Raw genomic sequence first — 26,588 nt, 5'->3', positions numbered from 1 at the left:
TTTGTGGACAAGGGAAGATGTTGGCAAGGTTCTGATTGCTACCCAGTGTTCTTGAATGAAAGTCCACATGGACCATGCATCTATGGTTGTGCAACTTAAACTTTGCTGTCTGGATTTGTGATGAATGAGTGGTACAAAACTGTCCTTAAGAATAAACCTTCACAAAAATCAGGAGAGAACTTGTGAAAGATAAGTGATTGTGAAGTCATCTCCCAATTGAATTACTCAAGCATGTGGCTCTGGTTTAGTGCAGTAATTACTTAAAATCTTCTAATGGTCCTTTTCTGCATTATTCTCGACGCCTGCAAAATGAAACTGGAAGTAGGGTGAAACAGCATATTATATAACCATCAAACTACCTGTGAGCTTGCGGGTGAGATCTGTCAGATTCTCTGTTTATAGTATCACTCTCCTGCTGTAAGAAATCTGGGACATCTCTATTTGCAAAGGTTACTGCTAACAATATCCAATGTGACCTGAATCGAAGATTTGTCTCTATCTTGCATGCATTATATACAAATTAAAGAACAGGATGTAGCCCATATCCATGGCTCCATTTAATTGACTTAAACAAGATGCCTACTAACTGCCCTCCAGCATTTTCAACCTCTTGGTGTGGTCTCCACACAAACGCTTTAACAAACCAAACAACGACTGCAGACTGTCTATTGCATCTTGCCAGAGTTTATAATACAAATGAATGTGGTAATTTTTGATTACCATGCCATACTAATACATTTTTCAGTCAGTAATTTCTGAAAAAAGTCTCGTGTCTCGTTTCATAGTTTTATAATCATACAACACTGAAACTGGCCCTTCAGCCTACCATGTCTATGCTGACCATCAAAATCAATCCACACTAATCCCATTTCATAGCCTCCCTACTATGCAGGAGACCATCCACCATCTCTGACAGATTAACCTACCCAGGTTCTCTCCCTGTAACCCCCACACATTTGCCATGGTTAATCTATCTAATCTACATGTCTTGAGATACTAAGGGGCAATTTAGCATTGCCAGTGCACCTAACCTGCACATCTTTGGACTGAGGGGAAACTGGAGCACCCAGAGGAAGCCGACAGGGAGAATGTACAAACTCCAGTTTCAATGAATGGGAGGTGATCTCATTGAAACTTGGGGCAGCACAGCGGTTGGCACTGCTGCCTGACAGCACCAGGGACCTGAGTTCATTCCGTGAAGTTTGCATGTTCTTCCCGTATCTGAGTAGGTTTCCTCTTGGTGCTCCAGTTTTGTGCAAATGTTGCCTTTTGGTGTCCAATATGTGTTGGTTTTAGCTGGGTAAAAAAGGATAGGCCCTGAATAAAATGGTCTGTTGGAGGGTCAGTGCAGATACGATGGGACGAATGGCCTCCTTCTGCACTGTTGGGCTTCTATGAGTTCTTACTGCCATGAGGGTAGAGATGTATACAGGATGTTTCTCCTTCCTGGTGACACCGAGAAACTGATAGCCAAGTTCCGCACACACGCGGACAGCCTCAACCGGGATATTGGGTTCATGTCACACTATTTGTAACGCCCACAGTTGCGTGGACCTGCAGAGTTTCACTGGCTGGCTTGTCTGGAGACAATACACATCTTTTTAGCCTGTCTTGATGCTCTCTCCACTCCCATTGTTTTGTTTCTTAAAGACTTGATTAGTTGTAAGTATTTGCATTCCAACCATTATTCATGTAAATTGAGTCTGTGTCTTTATAAACTCTGTTTGTGAACAGAATTCCCACTCACCTTGTGTGGCTTTTGCTACCAAATAAACCTGTTGGACTTTAACCTGGTGTTGTTAAACTTCTTACTGTGTTTACCCCAGTCCAACACCGGCATCTCCACATCATGACACCGAGAGCCAGGGAACACAATCTCAGACTATGCGTGAGCCCTTTTTCCCCATGGCTCCGCCCCTCACTGCAGGACCCCGCCCCTTAATAGACACGCCCCTTCATGGCCCCACCCCCCTCTCCGTGACCACGCCCATCTGCATTCTCCGGTTTAAATTCCACGATCACCTCCCTGCTGTTGGAGTCACGTGGTTGGTTTCCATTGGTTACGGGCCGGCAGTTGGGGCCTGCTGTTTGCTGCTCGGTGGTTCGGCGCTGGCGAATTGGGGGTCTGCAGTCAGAGGCCGAGGTAAAGGTCGTGGCTGAGGCTGGGGCCTTGTCATTGCGCTGATGGGGGGGATGGGGCTCTGGATGCGCCAGGTGCCGCTAGGGTGAAGGGTGATCCGAGCTGCCGGCCTGCCTTCCCGGAGATCCGCCAGCTTCCTGATGGATAAACTGAGCTGTCTGTCTCTCTCCCCCTCCCGCGGGGTTGAGGCTGTGAGCCTGGAGCCGGCTCTATCCGCCACCACCCCCCCCCCCCCGCACTGTTCTGTGATCACTGACGGCAGAAATCTGAATCCCAGTCGCAGCGTTTTAAAGCCTCCTGCTGCCTGTGAATGAACTGGATTTGTGTCTAGTACTTTCAATATAAAAGCTTGTGGCTCTGATGAGGGCAGGAGATGCTGTGGAATGAAGGTTGCTTTTCCAATATTTTCTACTGATAAACGAACTATTAAAAACAACATTGGGGGCAATCACCAGATTGCTGGACACTCCTCTTGAACTAGTGTCGATGTAGGAATGGAGGATACAAAAACAGAAAATGCTGGAAAATCTCAACAGGTCTGACAGTATCTGTGGAGAGAAAATAGAGTCAACCTTTTGAGTCTGCATGATGGCACAGTGGTTAGCGCTGCTGCCTCACAGCTACAGGGACCCAGGTTCAATTCCTGGCATAGGTCACTGTCTACGCAGTCTGCATGTTCTCCCTGTGCCTGTGGCACTCTCCGGGTGCTCCGGTTTCCTCCCACAGAGAGATGTGTTGGTTAGGTGCATTGGCCATGCTAAATTCTCTCTCAGTGTAACTGAACAGGCACCAGAGTGTGGCGACTGGGGGATTTTCACAGTAACTTCAATGCAGTGTTAACGTAAGCCTACTTGTGACACGAATAAATAAACCTAAAAAAAACTTTAAGTCACTTTGTCAGAGCTGGAGAATGCTTTCCAGTTCTCCTGGTTTCAGAGCAGATGCCAACTCTGATGAAGATTCATCTAGACTGGAAGCGTTAACTGTTCTCTCCCCACAGATGCTATCAGATCTGCTGCGTTTTCCCAGCACTTTCTGCTTTTGGGTAATAAAAGAGCCAGCCTGCAGAGGCAACTGGCTAAGGATGCAAAATCTAGGAATAGCAGCATTTGATGAATGCCGTTTTATTATTTGCTGTTGAGTTGGGCAAAGTGTTATTCACTCCTGTTAAATTAATAATGAACCCTTCTGGTTCTTGCCTTTTCCAAAATGGATGATGATTTCCAAGAATAAGTAATATTTATTGTTTGCAGTCAACTAGGAGGTGCACCATTGAGAGGCGTGGCTGTCATCAGGTTAATGTAGGGTGAGGAGTTTGTTCCAGAGCTGACTGTGATTTAGATGAGTGTGTTTGGTTTTTTTTGCTGCTGTGTTAGTGGGGGTGCTTTCTTAGCTGTCAGTTGTTGATCATGCTTTTGATTTGTTATAGGGTTTTCACATAGCAGGTGATTTTGGAGAGTTTCTGTAGCATGCCCGTGCACCTTTTGAGGTGTTTCTTTCCCTGCAGATATCAGTAGATTCAGTGTTTATTAGCACAGGAAGCCACTCAAACAAGTGTTGATCTCAACATTCTAGAACTATTCCTGATGACTTCCTGGAGGTGGATATCTACAGCATTTGTGTGGCAGCTCCTGAGCCAGATTGAGCAACTGTAATCTGCTGTTGGGTAGGGCAGGGTGAGTGAGGTAGTGTGTTTGCTCTGCTGCCCCCAGGTGGCACCTGTCAGTTTCCATATAAGATCCAGTCCTCGCTTGATCTTGGAGGTAGCCAGTAGATCAAAGTACAGTTAAGAATGATGCATAGGTACTTTGGCATGGGGTCGTGTGTGAGTGGTTGGCCACAGAACTGGTTATAAAGTTCTTCCCTGGCCTTAGAGTTGTTCAAGTGCAAGGTTGAAGCAATAGTCTTGGACATGTTTGGTCTTAGTCTCCACTTTAGCCTTTAACACCATTATTCCTACAAAACCCATCTCCAAACTCCGTGGCCTGGGCCTCGGCTCATCTCTCTGTGATTGGATCCTGAACTTCCTAACCCACAGACCACAATCAGGAAGGATAGGCAACAACACCTCCACGATCATCCTCAACACCGGTGCCCCACAAGGCTGTGTTCTCAGCCCCCTACCATACTCCTTGTACACCTATGACTGTGTGACCCAATTCCCTTCCAACTCGATTTTCAAGTTTGCTGATGACACCACCATAGTGAGTCGAATCTCAAACAATGACAAGACAAAGTGCAGGAATGAGAGAGAATCTGGTGAACCAGTGTGATGACAATAATCTCTCCCTCAATGTCAACAAAATGAAGGAGATAGTCATCAACTTCAGGGAGTGTAGTGGAGAACATTCCCCTGTCTACATCAACGGGGACAAAGGAGAAATGTCGAAAGCTTCAGGTTTTTAGGTGTCCAGATCATGAACAACCAGTCCTGGTCCCCCCATGCTGACACCAATGCCTCTACTTTCTCAGAAGACTAGGGAAATTTGGCATGTCAGCTACGACTCACCAACTTTTACAGGTGCACCATAGAAAACATTCTTTCAGGTTGTATATCACAGCTTGGTATGGCTCCTGCTGTGCCCAAGACCACAAGAAATTACAAAAGGTTCTGTATGTAGCCCAATCCATCAGGCAAACCAGCCTCCCATCCATTGACACTGTCTACACTTCCTGCTGCCTCGGAAAAGCAGCCAGTATAATTAAGGACCACATGCACCCCGGACATTCTCTCTTCCACCTTCTTCCATCGGGGATAAAGATACAAAAGTCTGAGGTCACATACTAACCAACTTTCCTGCTGCAATCAGACTCTTGAATGGACCTACCTCGCATTAAGTTGATCTTTCTCTACACCCGAGATGACTGTAACGCTACATTCTGCATTCTCTTGTTTCCTTTATGAACAGAATGCTTTGTCTGTATGGTGCGCAAGAAACAATACTTTTCACCGTATATTAATACATGTGACAATCAAATCAAATAGGTTTCTAGATTCAGTGAGTGTTTTTTCAATGTCTTAATGTTCTTTAGCCTGGAAAGCCAGGGTCAAATTGTCAGTATATGTGAAGTGCTGTGGGAGGAAGATCACTGTTATATATGTTAAGAGGTCTGAACCCCTTTGGGAGCCCATTGTGAGTTATTCATGGACAGCTGATTAGATCTCCCAAGGTGCACATGGAATTTATTTATTGATCATGGAGTTGTAACCAGTTTCACACAGCACTGTGGCTATGACACAGTGTGGGCTACAGGAATGCTGCTGAAACTCGATTTTGGGGAGTTTCAGCAGCATTCCTGTAGCCCACACTGTGTCACAGCCACAGTATAAATCAACAAAGGCAGTTCCTGTCTTAAATCTCAACCTAAGAAATGACCTGCATAAGGAAGTCCATGGAAAATCTGTTCAACACTCAACCTCTTGAGGCCAGACCGGGGAAGATGTTGGCATTTGCTTCACAGATGGAACATGAGGAACAACACAAATTGTGACCATCGCTATCCAAGTCAGTTCATCTTGTTATGGTTCAGATCAGAAACTCCAAAGTGTTTTATGGAGTCTGCCTGGATCATAGGTTTTGCCTCTTGAATATGGTTAGGATAAGCATGATGTGTTTCACTTCAGGTATGATTCAAATGACCCACTCTGGAGCTTTTATCAATCAAAGTTTATTTAAGAACATACTTAACGTGTATAGTTTAAAAAAATTAACAATCACTGTTTTCAATACAAAACAACCAAAATTACAAAATAACCACAATAATGTATAATGGGTGGCATGGTAGCACAGTGGTTAGCACTGCTGCTTCACAGCGCCAGGGACCTGGGTTTGATTCCCGGCTTGGGTCACTGTCTGTGTGGAGTTTGCATGTTCTCCCCGTGTCTGCGTGGGTTTCCTCCGGGTGCTCTGGCTTCCTCCCACATTCTGAAAGACGTGCTGGTTAGGTGCATTGACCCGAACAAGTGTCGGACTGTGGCGATTAGGGGAATTTCACAGTAACTTCTTTGCCATGTTAATGTAGGCCTTACTTGTGACTAATAAATAAACTTTAACCCTTATATAATACATCTAATGTGTTCCAATCAAACCAATCCCGTAGACAAAAGACTCTTTTCACAGGTTTAACACAACACAGACTAATGCTCAGGTGATACTGGAATTGAGACCTTTGGATGAAGTTTGCAGTCGTCTGGATAGATTCAGAACAGTTTCACAATCTCCTGTATGCTGATCTTCTGCCTTAAGAGATCCAATCCTGGTGGCATCACAGCCATTCTCACTGTGTCAGCTGAAGCTGTTGAATAGATCATTAACCCGAGCCATATGAAAAAAAGTTAATGAAATTAACTTAAAGTTAGCATGTGCCCAAGCAAGAGAATAGAAAATTGAACAGCACTTGCATGGGTATTTATGATAGCTAGGAACAGGCTGTGCACACTATTTTAGATAACAAGTTACCTTCCTAGTTGGCAGTCTTGTTCAAACAGCTGCAAGAAACTTGTAAAACATGTACAGTATGTAATTTGGGATAGTGGAGTTTGAGTAGATAATAGATCAACAATGGTGCAAGAAATCATAGAAACCCTACAGTGCAGAAAGAGGCCATTTGGCCCATCGAGTCTGCACCGACCACAATCCCACCCAGGCCCTACCCCATATCCCTACATCTTTACCCACCAATCCCTCTAACCTACGGACACTAAGGGGCAATTTTAGCATGGCCAATCAACCTAACCCGCACATCTTTGGACTGTGGGAAGAAACCAGAGCACCAGGAGGAAACCCACGCAGACACGAGGAGAATATGCAAACTCCACACAGACAGTGACTCAAGCCGGGAATCAAACCCAGGTTCCTGGAGCTGTGAAGCTACTGTGCTGCCAAGAATACTGGCTTATTATCGCAATAAACAGCACAGAAACAAATTATCTGGTTGTTATCACATTGCTGTTGTGGATGCTTGCTGTGCACAAGTTAGTTGTAGTGTTTCCAATGTTATAACTGACTCTGCTTCATTGACTGTAAAGTGCTTTGGGACATCCTGAGGTTGTGAAAGGTGCGATTATAAAATGCAGGTTTCTGAATTTTGCCTTCTGAAATTTCTGAGATGACCAATTGGGATGTTTATTTCTCTTTACACTGTTGTGTAGGTTTCGTATTCTAATCATCTTGTGACGCAGTGGAAGCAAAAAACCTGAAATCATTAGAAGCATCTTGGTGTAGTGATGAGTGGACTGTAGGGTCTTTCTCGATGAACAAACTAAAGTAGACTGAATAGCCCTTCTAGTTTGTATCTCGCAATTTCGTGTTATAGTTGTGACCTCTCATATTGAGTAAAAATATTAGACATTCACTGCAGTCTATGGACTTACTTTTGCAGATTTTACTAGCCTACAATCTCTGAAGGAACCCAATGTCGAATCGGGTATACGTGGACCCAAAAGGCAATTATGATGACTATCAATATCCAGTCGTGTTTTTGCCACCATATGAGAATCCACCTGCATGGATCCCAGTACAGGAGGTAACTATTGTTTATTGGCTGTGCTAGAGGGCGGCATGTTAGCACTGCTGCTTCACAGCGCCAGGGACCCAGGTTCGATTCCAGGACTGGTTCACTGTCTGTATGGAGTTTGCATGTTCTCCCCATGTCAGTGTGGGTTCCCTCCAGGTGCTCTGGTTTCCTCCCACATTCTGAAAGACGTGCTGGTTAGGTGCATTGACCCGAACAGGCGCCGGAGTGTGGCAACTAGGGGAATTTCACAGTAACTTCATTTCAGTGTTAATGTAAGCCTTACTTTTAACCAATAAATAAACTTTAACTTTTTCATGACATCTACCATTGTGGTACTGCGTAATACAGCCAAAAATGCCCCGACTTGATAACTTTATCTTTTGAGTGAACTGGAATACTGTGAACAGTTTTCGTCCCTTATCTAAGAAAAAATATATTGGCATATATGTTGATCCCGGATTTAGAGGGATTTTCTTTTGAGGAGAAGTTGAGTAGGTTGAGCCTGTACACATTGGAGTTTAGAAGAATGAGAGGCAACCTTATTGATACATAGGGGAATCTCAGGCGACCTATTGGTGTAGATGCTGAGCCCCTTGGAAACATACATAGAAAATACAAGCAGATGTAAGCCATTTGGCCTTTGAAACCTATTCTGCCATTCATTATGATCATAGCTGATCATATTAAATAGCCTGAGCCCACCTTACATGCCACCCCTCCCCCCCCCCCCTCCCCCACCACCCCATATCTCTTGATCCCTTCAGCCCAAAAAGCTATATCTAATTCTTTCTTAAATCTCACAATGTTTTGGCCTCAACTACTTTCTCTGGTAGCGAATTCCACAGATTCACCACTCTCTGAGTAAAGAAGTGATGGAATATTCTCCACTTTCCTGGATGAGTGCAATTCCAACAACACACGAGACCTGACACCATTTGGTCAAAGAATCCCACTTGATTGGCACCCCTTCCACACACATTCACTGCCTCCACCAGAGTGGCAGCAGTGTGTACCATCCACAAGACGTATTGCAGAAATTCACCAAGGTTCTTTTAAGTAGCACCTTCCAAACCCACAACTGTTATCATAGAGTCACAGAGGTTTACAGCATGGAAACAGGCCCTTCGGCCCAACTTGTCCATGCCTCCCTTTTTTTAACCTTGAAGCTAATCCCAATTGCCCGCATTTGGCCCATTTCCCCTCTATACCCATGTAACTGTCTAAATGCTTTTTAAAATACAAAATTGTACCCACCTGTACTACTACCTCTGGCAGCTTGTTCCAGACACTCGCCACCCTCTGTGTGAAAAAATTATCCCTCTGGACACTTTTGTATCTCTCCCCTCTCACCTTAACCTATGCCCTCTGGTTTTAGACTCCTCTACCTTTGGGAAAAGATATTGACTATCTAGCTGATCTGTGCCCCTCATTATTTTATAGACCTCTATAAGATCACCCCTCAGCCTTCTACGCTCCAGAGAAAAAAGTCCCAGTCTATCCAGCCTCTTCTTATAACTCAAACTATCAAGTCCTAGTAAATCTTTTCTGCACACTTTCTAGTTTAATAATATCCTTTCTATAAAAGGGTGACCAGAACTGTACACGGTATTCTAAACGTGGCCTTACCAATGACTTGTACAACTTCAGCAAGACGTCCCAACTCCTATATTCAATGTTCTGACCAATAAAACCAAGCATGCCGAATGCCGCCTTCACCACTCTGTCCACCTGTGACTCCACTTTCAAGGAGCTATGAACATGTACCCCTAGATCTCTTTGTTCTGTAACTCTTCCCAACGCCCTACCATTAACTGAGTAAGTCCTGCCCTGGTTCAGTCTACCAAAATGCATCACCTGCATTTATCTAAATTAAACTCCATCTGTCATTCGTCAGTCCACTGGCCCAATTGATCAAGATCCCGTTGCAATCCGAGATAACTTTCTTCACTGTCCACTATGCCACCAATCTTGGTGTCATCTGCAAACTTACTAACCATGCCTTACTATATTCCCATCCAAACCATTAATATAAATGACACATAACAGTGGACCCAGCACCGATCCCTGAGGCACACCGCTGGTCACAGGCCTCCAGTTTGAAAAACAACCCTCTACAACCACTAGTCATCAAGCCAATTTTGTATCCATTTAGCTACCTCACCATGGGTCCCATGAGATTTAACCTTCTGCAACAACCTACCATGCAGTACCTTGTCAAAGGTCTTGCTAAAGTCCATGTAGACAACATCAACTACACTGTCCTCATCTACCTTCTTGGTTACCCCTTCAAAAAACCCAATCAAATTTGTGAGACATGATTTTCCACTCACAAAGTCATGCTGACTGTCCCTAATCAGTCCTTGCCTCTCTAACTGCCTGTAGATCCTGTCTCTCAAAATACCTTCCAACAACTTACCCACCACAGATGAGAGGCTCACTGGCCTGTAGTTCCCAGGCTTTTCCCTGCAGCCCTTTTTAAACAAAGGCACAACATTTGCCACCCACCAACCTTCAGGCACCTCACCTGTGACTGTCGAAGATTCAAATATCTCTGCTAGGGGACCAGTAATTTCCTCCCTAGCCTCCCACAATGTCCTGGTATATACTTCATCAGGTCCCAGGGATTTATCTACCTTGATGCGCTTTAAGATCTCCAGCAACTCCTTCTCTGTAATATGTACACTCTTCAAGACATTATTTCCCCAAGTTCCCTAACATCAATGCTTTTCTCAACAGTAAATACTGATGAGATGTATTCATTTAGGATCTCGCCCATCTCTTGTGGATCCTCACATAGATGACCTTATTGACCCTTAAGAGGCCCTACTCTCTCACTTGTTACTCTTTTGCCCTTTATGTATTTGTAGAAGCTCTTTGGATTCTCCTTTGCCTTATCTGCCAAAACAATCTCATGTCCCCTTTTTGTCCTTCTGATTTCGCCCTTAACTCTACTCCTACACCCCCTATACTCTTCAAGGGATTCTGGGTGCTGGGTCCACTGTTATTTGTCATGTGCCTCCTTCTTCTTGACCAGGGCCTCAATATCCCGAGTCTTCCAGTGTTCCCTACTTCTACCAGCCTTGCCCTTCACTCTAAGAGGAATGTGTTTACCCTGAATCCTGGTTAACAGACTTTTGAAAGCCTCCCATTTACCAGACATCCCTTTGCCTTCCCACAGACTTCCCTAATTAACTTCTGAAAGTTCTTGCCTGATACCATCAAAATTGGCCTTGCCCCAATTTAGAATTTTAACTTTTGGGGCAGACCTATCATTCTCCATAGCTATCTTAAAACTAATAGAATTACGGTCACTGGTCCCAAAGTGATCCCTCACTAGTACTTCTGTCACCTGCCCTTCGTTATTTCCCAAGAGGAGGTCGAGTTTTGCCCCCTCTCTAGTCGGGCCATCCACATACTGAATGAGAAATTCCTTCTGAATACACTCTACAAATTTCTCTCCACCCAACCCTCTGATACTATGGCTGTCCCAGTCAATGTTGGAAAAGTTAAAATCCCCGACTATTACCACTCTATTTTTCTTGGAGCTATCTGTAATCTCCTTACATATTTACTCAGTTTCCCGCCGACTATTTGGGGGCCTATAGTCAACCCTATCGAAGTGATTTCCCCCTTCTTATTTCTCAGTTCAACCCATATAGATTCAGTGGCCGAACCCTCGGATATATCCCCTCTCAGTACTGTCGTGGTGTTTTCCCTAATCAAAAGTGCAACTCCCCTTCCTCTCTTACCTCCTGTTCTATCTTTCCAATAGCATCTGTGTCCTGGAACATTGAGCTGCCAGTCCTGTCCCTCCCTTAGCCATGTTTCAGTAATTGCTATAATATCCCAGTCCCATCCATGCCCTGAGCTCATAGCCTTGCTCATCATACGATCATCCAAAAGGACAAGGGCAGCAGATGTATGAGAACACCACCACCTGGAAGTTTGCTCCAAGCCACTAATCATTCTGACGTGGAACTATCATTCTTTCATTATCAATGGGTCAAACTTCCACTGATACTGAAAGGAAACTTCCCTCCCTAACAGCACTATGAGTGTAAGTATACCACATGCACTCCAGCAGTTCAAGAAGGCAGCTCCCCACTACCTAATCGAGGTCAATTAGGGATGAGCAATAAATGCTGGCCTAGCTAGCAACGCGCACATTCCGTAAATGTATAAAAGAAAATGCAACTCACTGGCTTGTGCCTATTCAGTAAGGTTAGAGTTCACAGTGGGAGCACTTGAACAATAGATGACCAATCACTAGACTTGTGATAGAGCCACTTACTAGAATAAAAGATTTAAATTAAATATGTAGTTCCCAGATGAAAAGATTAGGGATGGTTGGTCAGCAAGGAAATTCCTTGATAGGGGTGAATATTCTGGAGAAAGGGTAGTAACCTCTGGTAGCAATACAGTTTATCCATATGAATTACAGAATCTATTTTCTGCTGCTAAAATAATTAATTTAAATTCCTGTTTGTGGACATCCCAAAGTATGCCACATTGTCATATTGATGGGCTTGGGGGTAGAAGGTTCTTTAGTTTAACGTATCTGGATCTTTGCTCAGAAAGCAAGCAGTGCAGAGTAGAAATAATAAGTAGAACTGAATGTATAGCATAAGTCTGTCATGTTAGTGGTGTGTGTGTTTTTAAATTTATCTTTACAGTAAAGATATTTTTTAAACTTGAAACCCTGTGGAGATTTTTTTTTCAGTTCACCATTGAGTATTCAGATTTCTCTTTGAATGTTTTGTCTTTAAAGTGATCATAAAACAGCATATTGGGAGATGTGAGAGAATCTAGAGTAAGATGAAAGTTCAGGGAAGTTTAGAGGAAGTTTGACCTGGTGGGTTAGTGAAGGGGAGGGACAAGACAGAAGCAGCTGGTCAGATGGTCCTGATTGTAGAGACAAAGAAATCCGTGAGTCCCTTGCACTTATTGTTAGAGGAGATGGGTTTAAGAGAACTTTGCAGTTGTTTAACAAGTATTTGATATGTGAACTTTTTTCTCTGTTTGCTATTTATGTGAATTATATTGTTCAAAAGGTTGCTTGTATTCTGCCATATTTGCTTTCACTAAAAGGAATAATTCTGAGCTAGTAACTCAATCAGTGAACCAGTCTAGAGCAATGATGCTGGTAAGCTGCACTTATACCAAACATACAAAATAATTAAGCAGACAAGATAATTTATGAAAATGCGGTAATTTTCTTTAAGAATCAAATTTAAAGCAAATATTAACATTTGTTATAAAATAAGCCAGCCGCAACTGTGAACTGCTTAACAATTGTGGGGTGGTATTTTAAGAATGCTGTGCTCTGTTCAGTGAAGGCGCAACATACCAGGCATGAACTTGAATTTGGACTTTTCAGGGAATGCAGAATATGTGTTCAAAAATATACAAAATTTTGGAAGTGATTTTTCATTGATTCTTTAGAGATTACACCATTCAGATTACAACAATGAGCTGACCCAGTTCTTGCCTCGAATAATCCAGTTGAAGAAACCCTCTGGGGCTCAGGTAATGACCCTTCATTTCCAAGCATGCCTTTGCAAATTAGAGGAAGTTATTAAGTTTTGAGTGCATTGTCTTTTGTTGACCCAATGTTTTATCTTTAATGTAAATTTTATTGTGAGAGGTGGCTTTTTTTTGCCTATTAAGAGTTGTATTCTCAATCAGTTTAAAAAGTAATTTAATGAGTTACAAAGTTTTGACTTGTAAATGGCTGCACCACAAGAGTGGTAGGAGGGGTTTGATCTGTGATTTCCACAGGCAATGAATTCCTGACCAAATCCAAGATTGGTCAACTTTTCTAAAAGGAGTAAGAAAGGAATTTCTGTGAGAATCCCCATCCACAAAGTATGCTTTCCATTTATCAGTTGGCACAGTGAATTTAATAAGTTAATGGGAACAGAATTCCAAACTGGTCTGATGACTATAAAAGGGTTCTTCTAAATTAAATTAGTTTGAAGCAACCTCATCTATGTTACCAGTGGAGATAAACTGTCTATATTTGATGCTAAATTCCTTTGAATAGTGTTCCAATTTTGTGTGCTGGGTTTTTTTGGAGTGGTCAATTGGTTGAGTTGACATGGGACAAAGGAAATAAGTGCTGAAAAATACATCTGCTTGTCAACTTTTCTGAGTTTAGCCCAAAGTTGAAATGATTTGCTACAAATTTTAAAAAAGGGCAAATCAATATTGGTTCGAATTTTGGTGTTGTAAATGACTGGCCTGTGGCGCAGAAGCTAATTTAGCACTTGCTCTGGCTGGCATGGGTTATTTGGCACATCTTTACCTGAAGGTTAACACAACGCAATGTTGGAAGTTCTATAATTCTAGATGTTCCTCAAACTTTATACTCTTGTTTCCTGTAGCTTGGATTCAACATCCGAGGGGGAAAGGCCTCGCAGCTTGGCATCTTCATATCGAAGGTTCATTTTCTTTGCTTAAATATGTCATGGCTTTGTGTGCACTTGGTAAACATGATGTTCCGGTTAGCTTCTTGGAGTTTATTGCTTGAGTAATTCCAAAGTATAGGTCCGCAAACTGTTAGCCAAAGAGTAATGAATATTCAAGTGGCAGACTGGATGAATTCTGAAAAACTCAAATTTTTAAAGTACTGACCTTCTGTGTTTAAATCCAATTCAGGCTGATGGATGGACATTTCTTTTGTCTGCTGACTTTAGGGATCCAATGTGAAATGAACTTGGGCAGTCTTAATTCTACCCCAGTGATCATGACACTATAGAATGCAGCTTTCCTAATTCAGCACTTAATCAGCAGTGTCACTCTCTAAGGCTGGTAGAATGCTTTGGTGACAAATAGAAAAAGCCAAGCTGTTGCAGTTGGAATCGTGCCAACAATGCACCTTCATTTTAGGATGGAGTAGAAGATCTAACATGCACACAAAATAATTCTCCCTTTCCCTTCCTCTGCACCATTTCTGACTGAAACAAAGGCTAATTGTTGACTTGCTGCAAAGTCAGTACAGCACAGAAGACCAAGAAAGTTGAGAATATTTTTACATTAAGAATGGCTACATGTATGTGTGCATATTCTTGAATACTAACATAAACATCTGGTCAATTGCCTTTTACCATAGGTGATACCTGATTCTGATGCAGATCATGCAGGACTACAGGAGGGAGACCAGGTCCTTGCTGTGAATGACATTGACTTTCAGGATATAGAACATAGTAAGGCAAGTACCAGAGTCAGCACACAAAGGTATAGAATTAGAACCTCTATAAGGGCATGTTATGTCAATGTTTTAAGATTAAATATATAAGGGGTATGAATTTTGAAAATTCATGGAAGTGATGGAAGGGGTCATCAACAGTGCAATCAAGCGGCACTTGCTTAGCAATAACCTGCTCACTGATATTCAATTTGGATTCTACTGGGGCCACTCAGCTTCTCATCTCATTAAAGCCTTAGTCCAAACATGGCCAAAAGGGCTGAACTACATGTCCTTGACATGGAAGCTGCATTTGACAGTGTTTGGCTGGAGTTTAGAAGAGTAAGAGGCAACTTGATTGAAACATATAAGATCCTGAGCGGTCTTGACAGGGTGGATGTGGAGAAGATGTTTCCTCTTGTGGGAGAATTTAGAACAAGAGGGCATTGTTTAAAAATAACAGGTCACCCATTTAAAATGGAGATGAGGTTCTGACCGGGGTGTGTGTGGTGGGGGTGTTGTGGGGGTAGAAAAGATGATGACAACAACTCTCCATCAGTTAAGGTCAAACCTAACACAAAGGAAGATAATTGTGGTTATTGGAGGTCAATGATCTGAGCTCTGGGAAATCACTGCAGAAAATCCACAGGGTAGTGTCCCAGGTACAACCATCTTCAGCTGCTTCATCAGTGACCTTCCATTCAGCATAAGGTCAGAAATAGAGATGTTTGCTGGTGATTGCATAACATTCAGTACCATTCATAACTCCTCAGGAACTAAAGCAGTCTGTAGTCGGTAAAAAATACCTCTTGAGACTGGTATGAGTCAAAATAGAGTAGGCTTTATTCTCACAAGCTTGCGGGAGAACTTGACCTCTTGAAAGCGGAAGCCAAAGTTCTCCCTGAACACAGAAAAGTGGGGATATATATACAGCATGGCTTCTAATACTGGTCACGAATCAACCCCAGACCAGTCACGACTCAGAAATACAATTTACAACTGCTTGTCACGAAGCAAGCTTCCAGACCAGCTACAAACTAAAAATACATTTATAGCTTCTTGACCATAAACCAGAGGTATCTGGTATTCGTAGGTCATGAAGCAGGCTGTGGTTTCCTGTTCTCCGTGGCTCCCCCTTTGAAGATACTAGTGCACTGCAGCTGCCCCAGCGGGTGTCCTTTAAACGGCTGTATCGCACTCCACATCTTGTAATGCTTTCTTCCGTTTACATTTACCACACAAGCCTGTTGAAAAGGTAAGACTTGCAAGTCTGCAAACACATTCACATTTACATTTACATTTGACTATCTATTGTTATAAGAATAAAAGTTAACTTGTATTAATGTCAGAAGCAGTATAAACAAGGGAATTAGCCATAATGAAGGGTTATGCTTGTGATACATTCTAAGTACAAAGTTCAAGCTTTTAGGTACAGAATACATTAACCCTTTAGGTACAAAATACATTGAATACAAAAAACGTTAACCCTTTCCCTTCTTCACAGTCCATGTCCAAATACAGCAAAACTTGGACAATATCTTGGACTGACAAGTAGCAAATAACATTCACAGCACGCATGTGCCAGGCAATGACCATCTCCAACAAGAGAAAATATAACCATCAGCCCTTGACATTCGGGTTACCATTGACCAAAAACTGAACTGGACCAACCATAAAAATACTGTGACTACAAGAGCAGATTAGAGGCTATGAATTCTGCAGAGATTAACTCCCTTCCTGACTCCCCAGAGCCTATCTACAAGGCACAAGTCAGGAATACTCTCCCTCGCCTGGATTAGTGCAGCTCCAACAACACTCAAGAAGCTTGACACCATCCAGGGCAAAACAACCCACTTGATTGGAACCCTATCCATAAACATTCACACTCTTCACCTCCAGTGCACAGTAGCAGCAGTGTGTATCATCGACAAGATTACAAGGCTCCTTTGATTGCACCTTCCAAACTTTCAATGACTATCATCTAGAAGGAAAAGAACAGCAGATGCATGGAACACCAGCACCCTCCAAGTTACTCACCATCCTGGCCTGGAAATATATCGCCAATCTTTCACAGTCACTGGGGCAAAGTCCTGGAACTTCTTGCCTAACGGCACTGTGGATGTATCTACACCACATGGACTCCAGTGGTTCAAGAAGGCCGCCCATCATCACCTCTCAAGGACAATTAGGGATGGAAATAAATGCTGGCCTAGCTAGCGAATCCCACATCCTTTGAATAAATTAAAAAAAACACCAATTCAGGATATGCCTTAGTGACCAGTATATGGTCCTGGCAGCAAATGGTAATTGGGTGTCCTATCCATGATTGATCTTTCAGTTTTGTACTTTGAGCCTGCTGATCACAGAGACTAACGCCAGCTATTTGTGCAGCATTTAACTTGGATTAAAGTTCAGGGGAACATAGATGACAGTTATTATTTTTAAAATAGTTGATGATTGGACAGAATGCTAACATTGGATGGGTTCTGGTTGAAACTGTGTTTATTATAGCAAAAAAACATTGTTTCTGTGAGGGGGGGGGGAAATCATCTGTCCATTTCTATTCCAAGTTTTCTTGTTGAGTTGTATTTATTTCTGTTCTTTAGGCTGTTGAGATCCTGAAATCTGCCAAAGAAATTACAATGAGGGTCCGCTATTTTCCATACAGTAAGTAGAAGCCTAATTATTTTACATTTTAGAATCAAGCCTGTTTGCCATTTATAATTAAATTGTGGCTGATCTCAAACTCATTTATTTGCCTTTGAACCATCTCCCTTGACAACATTATCTGACACAAATCAAACAATCTAAGTTTCAATTAAAGATAAAGTCGCCATAGTCCCAGATGGCTATAGGCTTCTCTTCCTTTTGAGAGGGGAGAGCTGACTGGTGGTGATTCAACCTGAGGATCACCACACCTCAGGTGAGGGGCAAGGTTGAGAAGGCATCATGAATAAGGGAAGTCATGCTTGACAAATCTACTGGAAGTTTTCAAGGATGTAACTAGAAGAGTTGATGAGGGGGAGCCAGTGAATGTGTTATTTGGATTTTCAGAAGGTTTTCGACACATAAGAGCTTAACATGTAAAATTAAAGCACTTGGGATTAGGAGTAGTGTATTGAGAAGGATAGAAAACTGGTTGGCAGACAGGAAACAGAGTTTGAATAAACAGGTCTTTTTCCAAACGGCAGGCAGTGGAATCCCAGCTATTCGCTATGTAAATGATGAGGGAACTAAATGTAATATCTCCAAATTTGCAGATGACATAAAGCTGGGTGGGAGGGTGAGCTGTGAGGAGGATGCAGAGATCCTTCAATGTGATTTGGACAAGTTGAGTTTTGGGCAAATGATTGGCAGATACAGTATAATTTGGATAAAGGTGATGTTATCCACTTTGGTAGCAAAAGGCAGACAGTTTACTATCTGACCATAAATTAGGAGAGGGGAATGTGCAATGAGACCTGAGTCTCCTCATACAGCAGATACTGAAGGTAAGCAGCAGGCAGTAAAAAGGTAAATAGTGTATTGGCCTTCACGGTGAGAAGATTCAAGTACAGGAGCAAGAATGGTTTGAAGCAATTATGCAGGGCCTTGGTAAGGCCACACCAATAATATTGTGTGCAGTTTTGGTCTCCTTATCTGAGGAATAATGTTCTTGCTCTAGAGGGAGTGCAGAAAAGGTTTACTAGACTGATTCCTGGGACTGACATATGAGGAGAGATTGAGTTGTTTAGGATTGTATTTGCTGGAGTTCAGAAGAATGAGGGGGATCTCAAAGAATTCTAACAGGACTAGACAGGGTAGATGCAAGAAGGATATTCCTGATGGTGGAGATATCCAGCACCAGGGGTCACAGTCTGAAGAAATGGGGTAGACTGTTCAGGACAGAGATGAGGAGAAATTTCTTCACCTATAGAGTGGTTAGCCTATGGAATTCGTTACCACAGAAAGTAGTTGAGGCCAAAACATTGAATGTTTTCAAAAAGCAGTTAGACATGGTATTTGAGGTGAAGGTAATCAAAAGATATGGGGGGAAGGCGGGATTGGGCTGTTGAGTTGGATAATCAGCCAGGCTGATAATAAATGGTGGAGCAGGCTCTAAGGGCCCAGTGTCTCCTCCTGCTCCTATTTTCTATGTCTATGTAATAACCTAAGCTGGTATGGGAATTGAACCCACACTATTGGCGTCGCTCTGCATCCCTAACCACCCATCCAGCCAACCTAGCTGCTCGAGCATTCACAGCTTTTGTGGGAGAGTTCCGGATGTCGACTATCCTGTGTAAAAAGAGCTGCTTCCTGATTTCAGTCCTGAATGACCTGCCTAAATTATTAATATGCTCTCCTGTCCTGGATTCCTAGCCAAGGGTATAGATTCTCGTAATCTGCTCTGTTGAATCCTTTTATTTTAAACACAGCAATTAGATCACTCCTTAATCTTACACACTCATGGGAAATATTAGCCAAGTTAATGCAACCTATCCTCAGTTTATTTCTTTACTCCATGATGTCATTCTGGTGAACCTGCACTGCATACACTTTCAGGCCACAAAATCTTTTGAGGTACCATGTCCACTACTGAACAAGTTTGGTCTGACCAAGTCTTAATAGAAGTGAAGCAGAATTTTCTATCCTTTATTTTCTGGTCTTTTTAAGGTAAAGACCGTGATTTCTTTTGCCTTTTTTTGATTGCTTTTTGTTCCTGTCTACTAGCTTTTAGAGATTTGTACTTCCACAATTTCTATTTCCCCATCATGCAGAAAATACTGCAATTTATCTTTCCTGGACTATATGGATGACTCTACACTGCCTCCACATTGAACTCAACTTGTCACAGACTCCCCCACCCCCAATTCATTTCATCTATGTATCTTTGCAATTTCCTATTCCTTTCTATACTGTGTCTCCAATATACTGTTATCTGAAAATTTGGATATACGTCGTGTCATTTCTAAATATGGTGAAAAATTTGAGTACAGATCATTGGGGAATATTATTTGTCACATTGCTCCAATTGGAGTTGTTGGTGTTATTTCTCTTCCTGCACCTAGTGATGCATAAGGCAGACTTTCATCTGTTCTCATAGTGAGGTTTTCCCTGCAACAGGTCACTAACTTGTTGCCAGAGAATTATAGTTTGAGGGGCACCATGCCACATCAAGCCTGGCTCTCCTGCTCTAAGCACCTGCCACTGGCGTGTTGGACGGATTTCACAGGTTGATAGTCAACCTGTTAGCTGTGTAATAAACACACTTTCTTTGGCCATCAGGCCCTGGGTTGGGACTCAAAGCTAGAGCTTCTGGCTTGGAGACAGGGCGCTACCCACTGCACCACAAGACTTCCCTCTCTGATCAGAGTATTTCTACTCTGTCTCCTATCAGCCGACCGAGCCCGTGTCGAGAGGTCACCATCACAGACGTCAGATCAGCTTTCTCATGGAAAGTGACTGGCCCGGATGGGGTACCCAGACGAGCACTCAGATCTTGTGTGGACCAGTTGGTGGGCATATTCACAGACCTCTCTTCACACCAGTCTGAGGTCCCTATCTGCTTCAAGAAGATGATCATCATCCCCGTACCAAAGAAAAGCCAGGCAGCGTGCCTTAATGGCTTTCGTCCAATGGCTCTGACATCCATCATTATGAAGTGCCTCAAAATGTTGTTCATGGCACGAATCAATTGCGGCCTCGCAGATTGCCTGAATCCAATACAGTTTGCCTACCGCCACAACAGGTCCACAGCAGAATCCATAATCTGGCCTTACATTCAACCCTGGAACACCTGGATAACAAAGAAACCTGTATCAGTCTCCTACTTATTGACTACAGCTCAGCCTTCAACACCATTATTCCTACGAAACTCATCTCCAAACTCCGTAGCCTGGGCCTCGGCTCCTCCCTCTGTGACTGGATCCTGAACTTCTTAACCCACAGGCCAAGATCAGTAAGGATAGGCAACAACACCTCCACGATCATCCTCAACACCGGTGCCCCGCAAACTGTGTCCTCAGCCCCCTACTATACTCCTTATACACCTATGACTGTGTGGCCAAATTCCCCTCCAACTCGATTTTCAAGTTTGCTGATGACACCACCTTAGTGGGTTGGATTTCAAACAATGATGAGACAGAGTACAGGAAAGAGATCGAAAATTGGTGTGACAACAATAATCTCTCCCTCAATGTCAGTAAAATGAAGGAGATAGTCATCGGCTTCAGGAAGCATAGTGCAGGACATGCCCTTGTCTGCATCAACCGGGATGAAGTGGAAATGGTCCAGAGCTTCAAATTTCTAGGTGTCCAGATCACCAACAACCTGTCCCCATCCCTCGACGTTGACGCTATGATTAGGAAAGTCCACCAATGCCTCTACTTTCTCAGGAGGCTAACGAAATTTGGTATGTCTGCTACGACTCTCACCAACTTTAACAGATGCACCATAGAAAGCATTCTTTCTGGTTCTATCACAGCTTGGTATGGCTCCTGCTCTGTCCAAGACCATAAGAAACTACAAAGGGCCATAAACAATGCCCACTCCATCATACAAACCAGCCTACCATCCATTGACTATGTCTACACTTCCCGCTGCCTCAGAAAAGCAGCCAGCATAATCAAGGATCCCACGCACCCTGGACATACTCTCTTCCACCTTCTTCCATTGGGAAAATAATACAAAAATCTGAAGTCATGTTTCAACTGACTCGAGAATACCTTCTTCCCTGCTGTGATTAGACTTTTGAATGGACCTACCTCGTATTAAGTCTGTCTTTTTCTACACCCTAGCTATGACTATAACACTACATTCTACACCCTCTCCTTTCCTTCTCTATGTACAGTATGCTTTGTATAGCGGACAGGAAACAATATTTTTCACTAAAATAAAATCAGAAAACCTCAATCAATTTTCAACCAGTGTTGCAAGGTTGACTCCAATTAGTTGCATGATCATTTATGCTCAATCTTTTGTACCGACCTTTGGAATACCTTCTGGAAGTCCAGTAAATAATAGCAACAGACTTTTCCTTAACTAGTACAGAGAAGGTTTATCAGGATGTTGCCTGGTATGGAGGGTCTTAGCTATGAGGAGAGATTAGGTAAACTGGGGTTGTTCTCCCTGGAAAGACGGAGGATGAGGGGCGACCTAATAGAGGTGTATAAAATTATGAAGGGCATAGGTAGAGTGAACAGTGGGAAGCTTTTTCCCAGGTCGGAGGTGACGAACACAAGGAGTCACGGGTTCAAGGTGAGGGGGGCAAGGTTCAACACAGATGTCAGGGGAACGTATTTTACACAGAGGGGGGTGGGGGCCTGGAATGCACTGCCAAGCAAGGTGATTGAGGCGGACACGCTGGGATCGTTTAAGACTTATCTAGATAACCACATGAACAGACTGGGAATAGAGGGATACAAAAGAATGGTCTAGTGGGCACATGAGCGGCGCAGGCTTGGAGGGCCGAAGGGCCTGTTCCTGTGCTGTATTATTTGTTCTAGTATGTTTCTGACCTGGTCAAAAGCATAATCGGGTTAGACTAATGAACATGACCACACAAATCCTGTGGCCCAAATTTATCCAGGCCCTCAGTCACTCTGCACTTAATGACAAATTCGAGTAACTTTAGTATGTGTTAGATTGAAATATCTTGCTCTCTGGTTTCTTTCTCTCACTCATTTTAAATAATGGAGAGACATTAACAAAGTTGATATTTTGGTTTCAACCCTTGCTCATTTAATATTTTAAACTAGCCCCTTTGTCAGCTATAACCAGTGAAAATGTTATATATATATATATATATATATATACATTGAAAATGAGTATATGCATAAATTAAGAGCTTTGTTAACATTCCTCATTCTAACTGTAGATTATTTCTTTCTTGGTTGTTTAACCACTCTGCGCTCGTATTATTAATCTGGACTCGTCCCACTATTGCCCTGTACACTCCTATCTGCCATCAGGCTTCTCGCATCAGTTGTTTGAATCTGAGAAGATTAAATTGACCTAGTTCATGTGGCGGATTCAACAGAGGAAAGAATACATTAGCCGAAATTTTGCCATTCTGCCCACCACAGGAATCGTAGCGGGTGAGGTTCGGACCATGGAAAGGTCCGTTGATCTTGGGCAGGATTTTCCAGTTTCAGAGTGAGCGAGGCCAGAAAATCCCACCCTTTGAGTCTCATTGGAGGAGACAGACTTTGCTGGGGTTGGAGTTCACAACCCCCTTCATTTTAGTGTTTTTCAATTTGGTTCCTGCATCGCTATTGTTACTGGAGGTAGTTTTCTCTGCAACGGGTATCATTGTTGCTTAGGGAGTAGCATTCTTGCCCCTGGGTCTGTATGCTGTGGGTTCAAGTGACCCTCCAGAGACTTGAGCAAAAAATCTAGGCTGACACTTCAGTGCAGTATGGAGAGTGCATCAGTGATGTCACATTTTGGATGAGATGTTACTGTGGCCCTGTCACGCCATCACAGATGGATGTGTAAGATTCCATTGCACAGTTTTGAAGAAAAGCAGAGGAACTTTTCTGCGTCCTGGCTAATATTTATTCCTCAACCAACACTAAATTTAAAAATAGATTATCTTGTCATTTTCATATTGTTGTTTGTTGGAACCTGATTTATGCATATTGTTGCTGCGTTTTTCTACAATGTTCACAAGTAATTTGGTGGCTGTAAAGTGCTTTGGGAGGAAGTCTTGTGTTGCAGTAGGTAACATCCCTGCCTCCTGAGCTAGAAGCACTGGGTTCTAGTCCCACTCCAGGACTTGATGGCCAAGGAAAGTGTATTCATAACATGGTCAAACAGATTGTCTCAATCTGCAAATCCTTCTGAACATGCCAGTGGCTGGCGGTAAGCGTGGGAGAGACTCTTGGTCAGACACGCTTGATGTGAAGTGGTGTCCCTCCAGCTATAAGCCCTTGATGAGGATCTAAAAAGAGTGCGGAACTGCATGGCTTTTCTTTTGTTTTCTGCATTGAGTACAATGAAAGTAGCAGGTTATATTTCAGCAGTGATGCTAGCAAATGTTTGTATTCCATTTATATTGTAGCACAACCTCTTATTGAATGGGGTGATTCACAAACTCCAGAGAGAGTGGTGTAATCTAAATGAGGTAAATTGTTACTGACAAAAGTAAATGGGTTTCACTAGTAGGAGCATCTCTCTTTTTGTTGCAGGTAGCCTAAGCTGTCAGCTTATCCATGCAGTATCATTTTGTTTTACATTGCTGGCTTGAATGATCTATCCTCTGAGAAATGCGGGGAACTTACAAAAAAATATTTTGTAGCATGCACAGTTTTAGGATTGGAAGCTACTTGAATTCTTCATTCTCATAAGTTGGATTGTCAGATTTTATCTCCTCTGTTTTCTTTCAGACTTTCGCAGGCAGAAGGAAAGAACAGTTCATTAAGAGGGGCCCTGCTGATAAATAGCCATATAGTAGGATCGCTGTGCCTTAGAAATTAAGTGGCAAGTTTGGTACTTGGAAAATGTCTGGTCAGCTGATTACAACAGACAACAATTAGTTCAATTTGTAGTGAGATTCTGAAATTTGGGGTTTCTATTTGTTGGGCAAATTTGAGATTTATAAATATTCTTCGTGTTTTCTATTTCATAATTCTAGTATTTACAGTCAGTTTCTGTCAGTGTAAATTGTTACATTTAGGGAAACATTAATGATCTAACATTAAGGGAAAATCAAACATGTGCCAGGTTCCGTAACTCTCTTGGGAATCTGGAAGGAGTCACAAATCCACCAACACCAGAAACCTCCAACTCCATCTAAGTGTCCACAAGGAAACTATTTTATAATATTTATTCAATTGCATAGTGGACCAAAATTTAAATTACATCCTACGTAAGGATTTTTAAAGAGACTTCTGGCTTCATTCGTTTTGTTATAGAATACTTAACTCCATGCGTCACTTCAATATCATATCTTGGAAATATGTGAGCGACTTTCTCAGTAAAGTTGTTTGTGATCTTGCTTAATTCTTTCCATATAACTATGTAATGAATATGGTTTTCATGTTTAGTGCAAGTTGTCTGCATTTAATTGGTATGTTATATACAGTCACTGTCATGGAGGTAGTATTTAATACTGACACCAGAGGGCAGTTGATCTTGAGATGAATATCCACTCAGTAAATTGCAAATAGAGTGGGGCCGTCGAACAACCTCTCCCTGTTCCAGATTTCCTGTTTTAGATCTCCCGCTCAACACGATAGCAGCCATATGATCAAGAAATATGTATAGGATTGTGATGAAATTTCTTGAACATCCAAGTCTTTGAAACACAATCCATAGAATCTTGTGATTTACTGAGAAATGCTTTGGTCAGGTTGGTGACTGCAATGAAGTGTGTTACCAGACAAATCAGAGAAAGATGTTGATAAGAAAGACTATGCTACACTATTTCTGGGAGGATATCCTCAGTCATGTGAAATAAATGATTCAGGAAAATGCATGTCCTTATTTTCTCTGCTATGAACGAGGAAAATAGCTTGATAATTTCCACTGCATGATTTATCTTCCTCTTGACTATAGAATAGATACAGTTGTCACAATAGTAAATACAACTTTGGGGTATGTTATGGACAATATAAACTAATATACATTTATTAAACATAGTTTTTTTTGTTTTAGACATTTTCAGTTAATCATGTATGAGAGAATGATTAGGACTTTGATTCATGCTCAGTATTAAAAATCCTTATTTGTCCTTGCATGTTATTAGCTTGTTGTTGGCTCTGATCCTGTTGTATACATTGACTTGATTTCCAGATCGAAATAAATTCTGGTATAACTTGTTTTCTACGATTTGAAGTCAGAGCTTATTTCACAATGTCTGGAAACAAAAAAAATTGAAGCTGTATAATATTGCACTGGGTTTTTCTTCAGCCAACACTCTGCTAGAGAATTTTGATTTCTTCAATCCAACATGCCTTTCTAAACCTTGGGGGTAATATTCCATTTTGTGGCAGCTTTAATACTACCTATAAATATTTTACATCAGTGGTTAGTTGAGTCCAGCTCCTGGTGCTAATTAACTTTTGAAAGTTTTCTTTTTGAAACTCCATTGTGTTTCTGGAGTTATGACAAGAATCTCAATACCAACATGGTTTTGAGGGCCTGTTTTGACGGCTGGAGAAGTCATCAAGAACAGTTTTGGAGGCAAATAGTGTTTCTTTGCTATCTTTGGAGAGGAAACATTCTCTCTGCCACCTGATTAAGGGAATAGACCTTAATCTTCAACATCAAGAAGGTGGGATTTATTCTCTTGAAAGCCACTGTGCAATTGTTTCTCCATTAGTCACCACTGCATAGATTTCAAAAACTCACTGCACAATGTGGGACTGAGATGGGTGGGTATTGACGCTGACTGGTTATTGCTATGTAGTGAAAACTCCAGTGTGCTAGAGTTTATTGCTACCTTGTTAACATAGCATGCGAGGCCATATTTGAAGTGGTTATTGGATTAAAGACATGAATCAAAACCCAGTGTATCCTTGTATAATTTGTCAAACTGATGAGTGTGTTTAATGATTAAGAACTACGACATCAATGCCATGTTTCACATCCTAGAATGAATATAGCAATTTACCTAGTCCTGAAATTTTAGCACCCTACAACTTCGAACAAAAAGAAAATTCTATCAAAAATTAAAAACAATTAGATTAATCATCCCTAATTTAATTCACCAAAAAAAACCCAATGTGCAACAACTTTAAAATTGGGATGTTAAATACTTGTACT

At 42.1% G+C, this 26,588-nt stretch overlaps 1 protein-coding gene across 1 annotated transcript; it reads left to right on the top strand.

Moving 5' to 3' along the window:
• Window positions 1–1,979: 1,979 nt before the first annotated feature.
• pdzd11 (PDZ domain containing 11) lies at window positions 1,980–26,329 on the top strand. Its single transcript, XM_078211436.1, has 7 exons — window positions 1,980–2,143; window positions 7,523–7,666; window positions 13,100–13,183; window positions 14,041–14,097; window positions 14,769–14,867; window positions 17,450–17,510; window positions 24,209–26,329. Exons 2-7 carry the CDS (start codon window positions 7,556–7,558, stop codon window positions 24,241–24,243), a joined length of 447 nt encoding a protein of 148 aa, XP_078067562.1. The 5' UTR covers window positions 1,980–2,143; window positions 7,523–7,555; the 3' UTR covers window positions 24,244–26,329.
• The last annotated feature ends 259 nt before the right edge of the window (window positions 26,330–26,588 follow it).

This window comes from Mustelus asterias, chromosome 4 (genome assembly GCF_964213995.1).
Source record: "Mustelus asterias chromosome 4, sMusAst1.hap1.1, whole genome shotgun sequence".
Classification (NCBI taxonomy): Eukaryota; Metazoa; Chordata; class Chondrichthyes; order Carcharhiniformes; family Triakidae; genus Mustelus; species Mustelus asterias.
Note: the sequence above shows the minus strand (reverse complement) of the source record. Positions and strands in the feature narration are given on the sequence as shown.

Bases quoted from the DNA above. Each gene is read 5' to 3' on its own strand.
- pdzd11 (XM_078211436.1), top strand. From the start codon at position 7,556: ATGTCGAATCGGGTATACGTGGACCCAAAAGGCAATTATGATGACTAT. The intron at 7,667-13,099 runs GTAACTATTGTT...TTGATTCTTTAG, and splicing joins CATGGATCCCAGTACAGGAG to AGATTACACCATTCAGATTA. The intron at 14,098-14,768 runs GTTCATTTTCTT...CTTTTACCATAG, and splicing joins TTGGCATCTTCATATCGAAG to GTGATACCTGATTCTGATGC.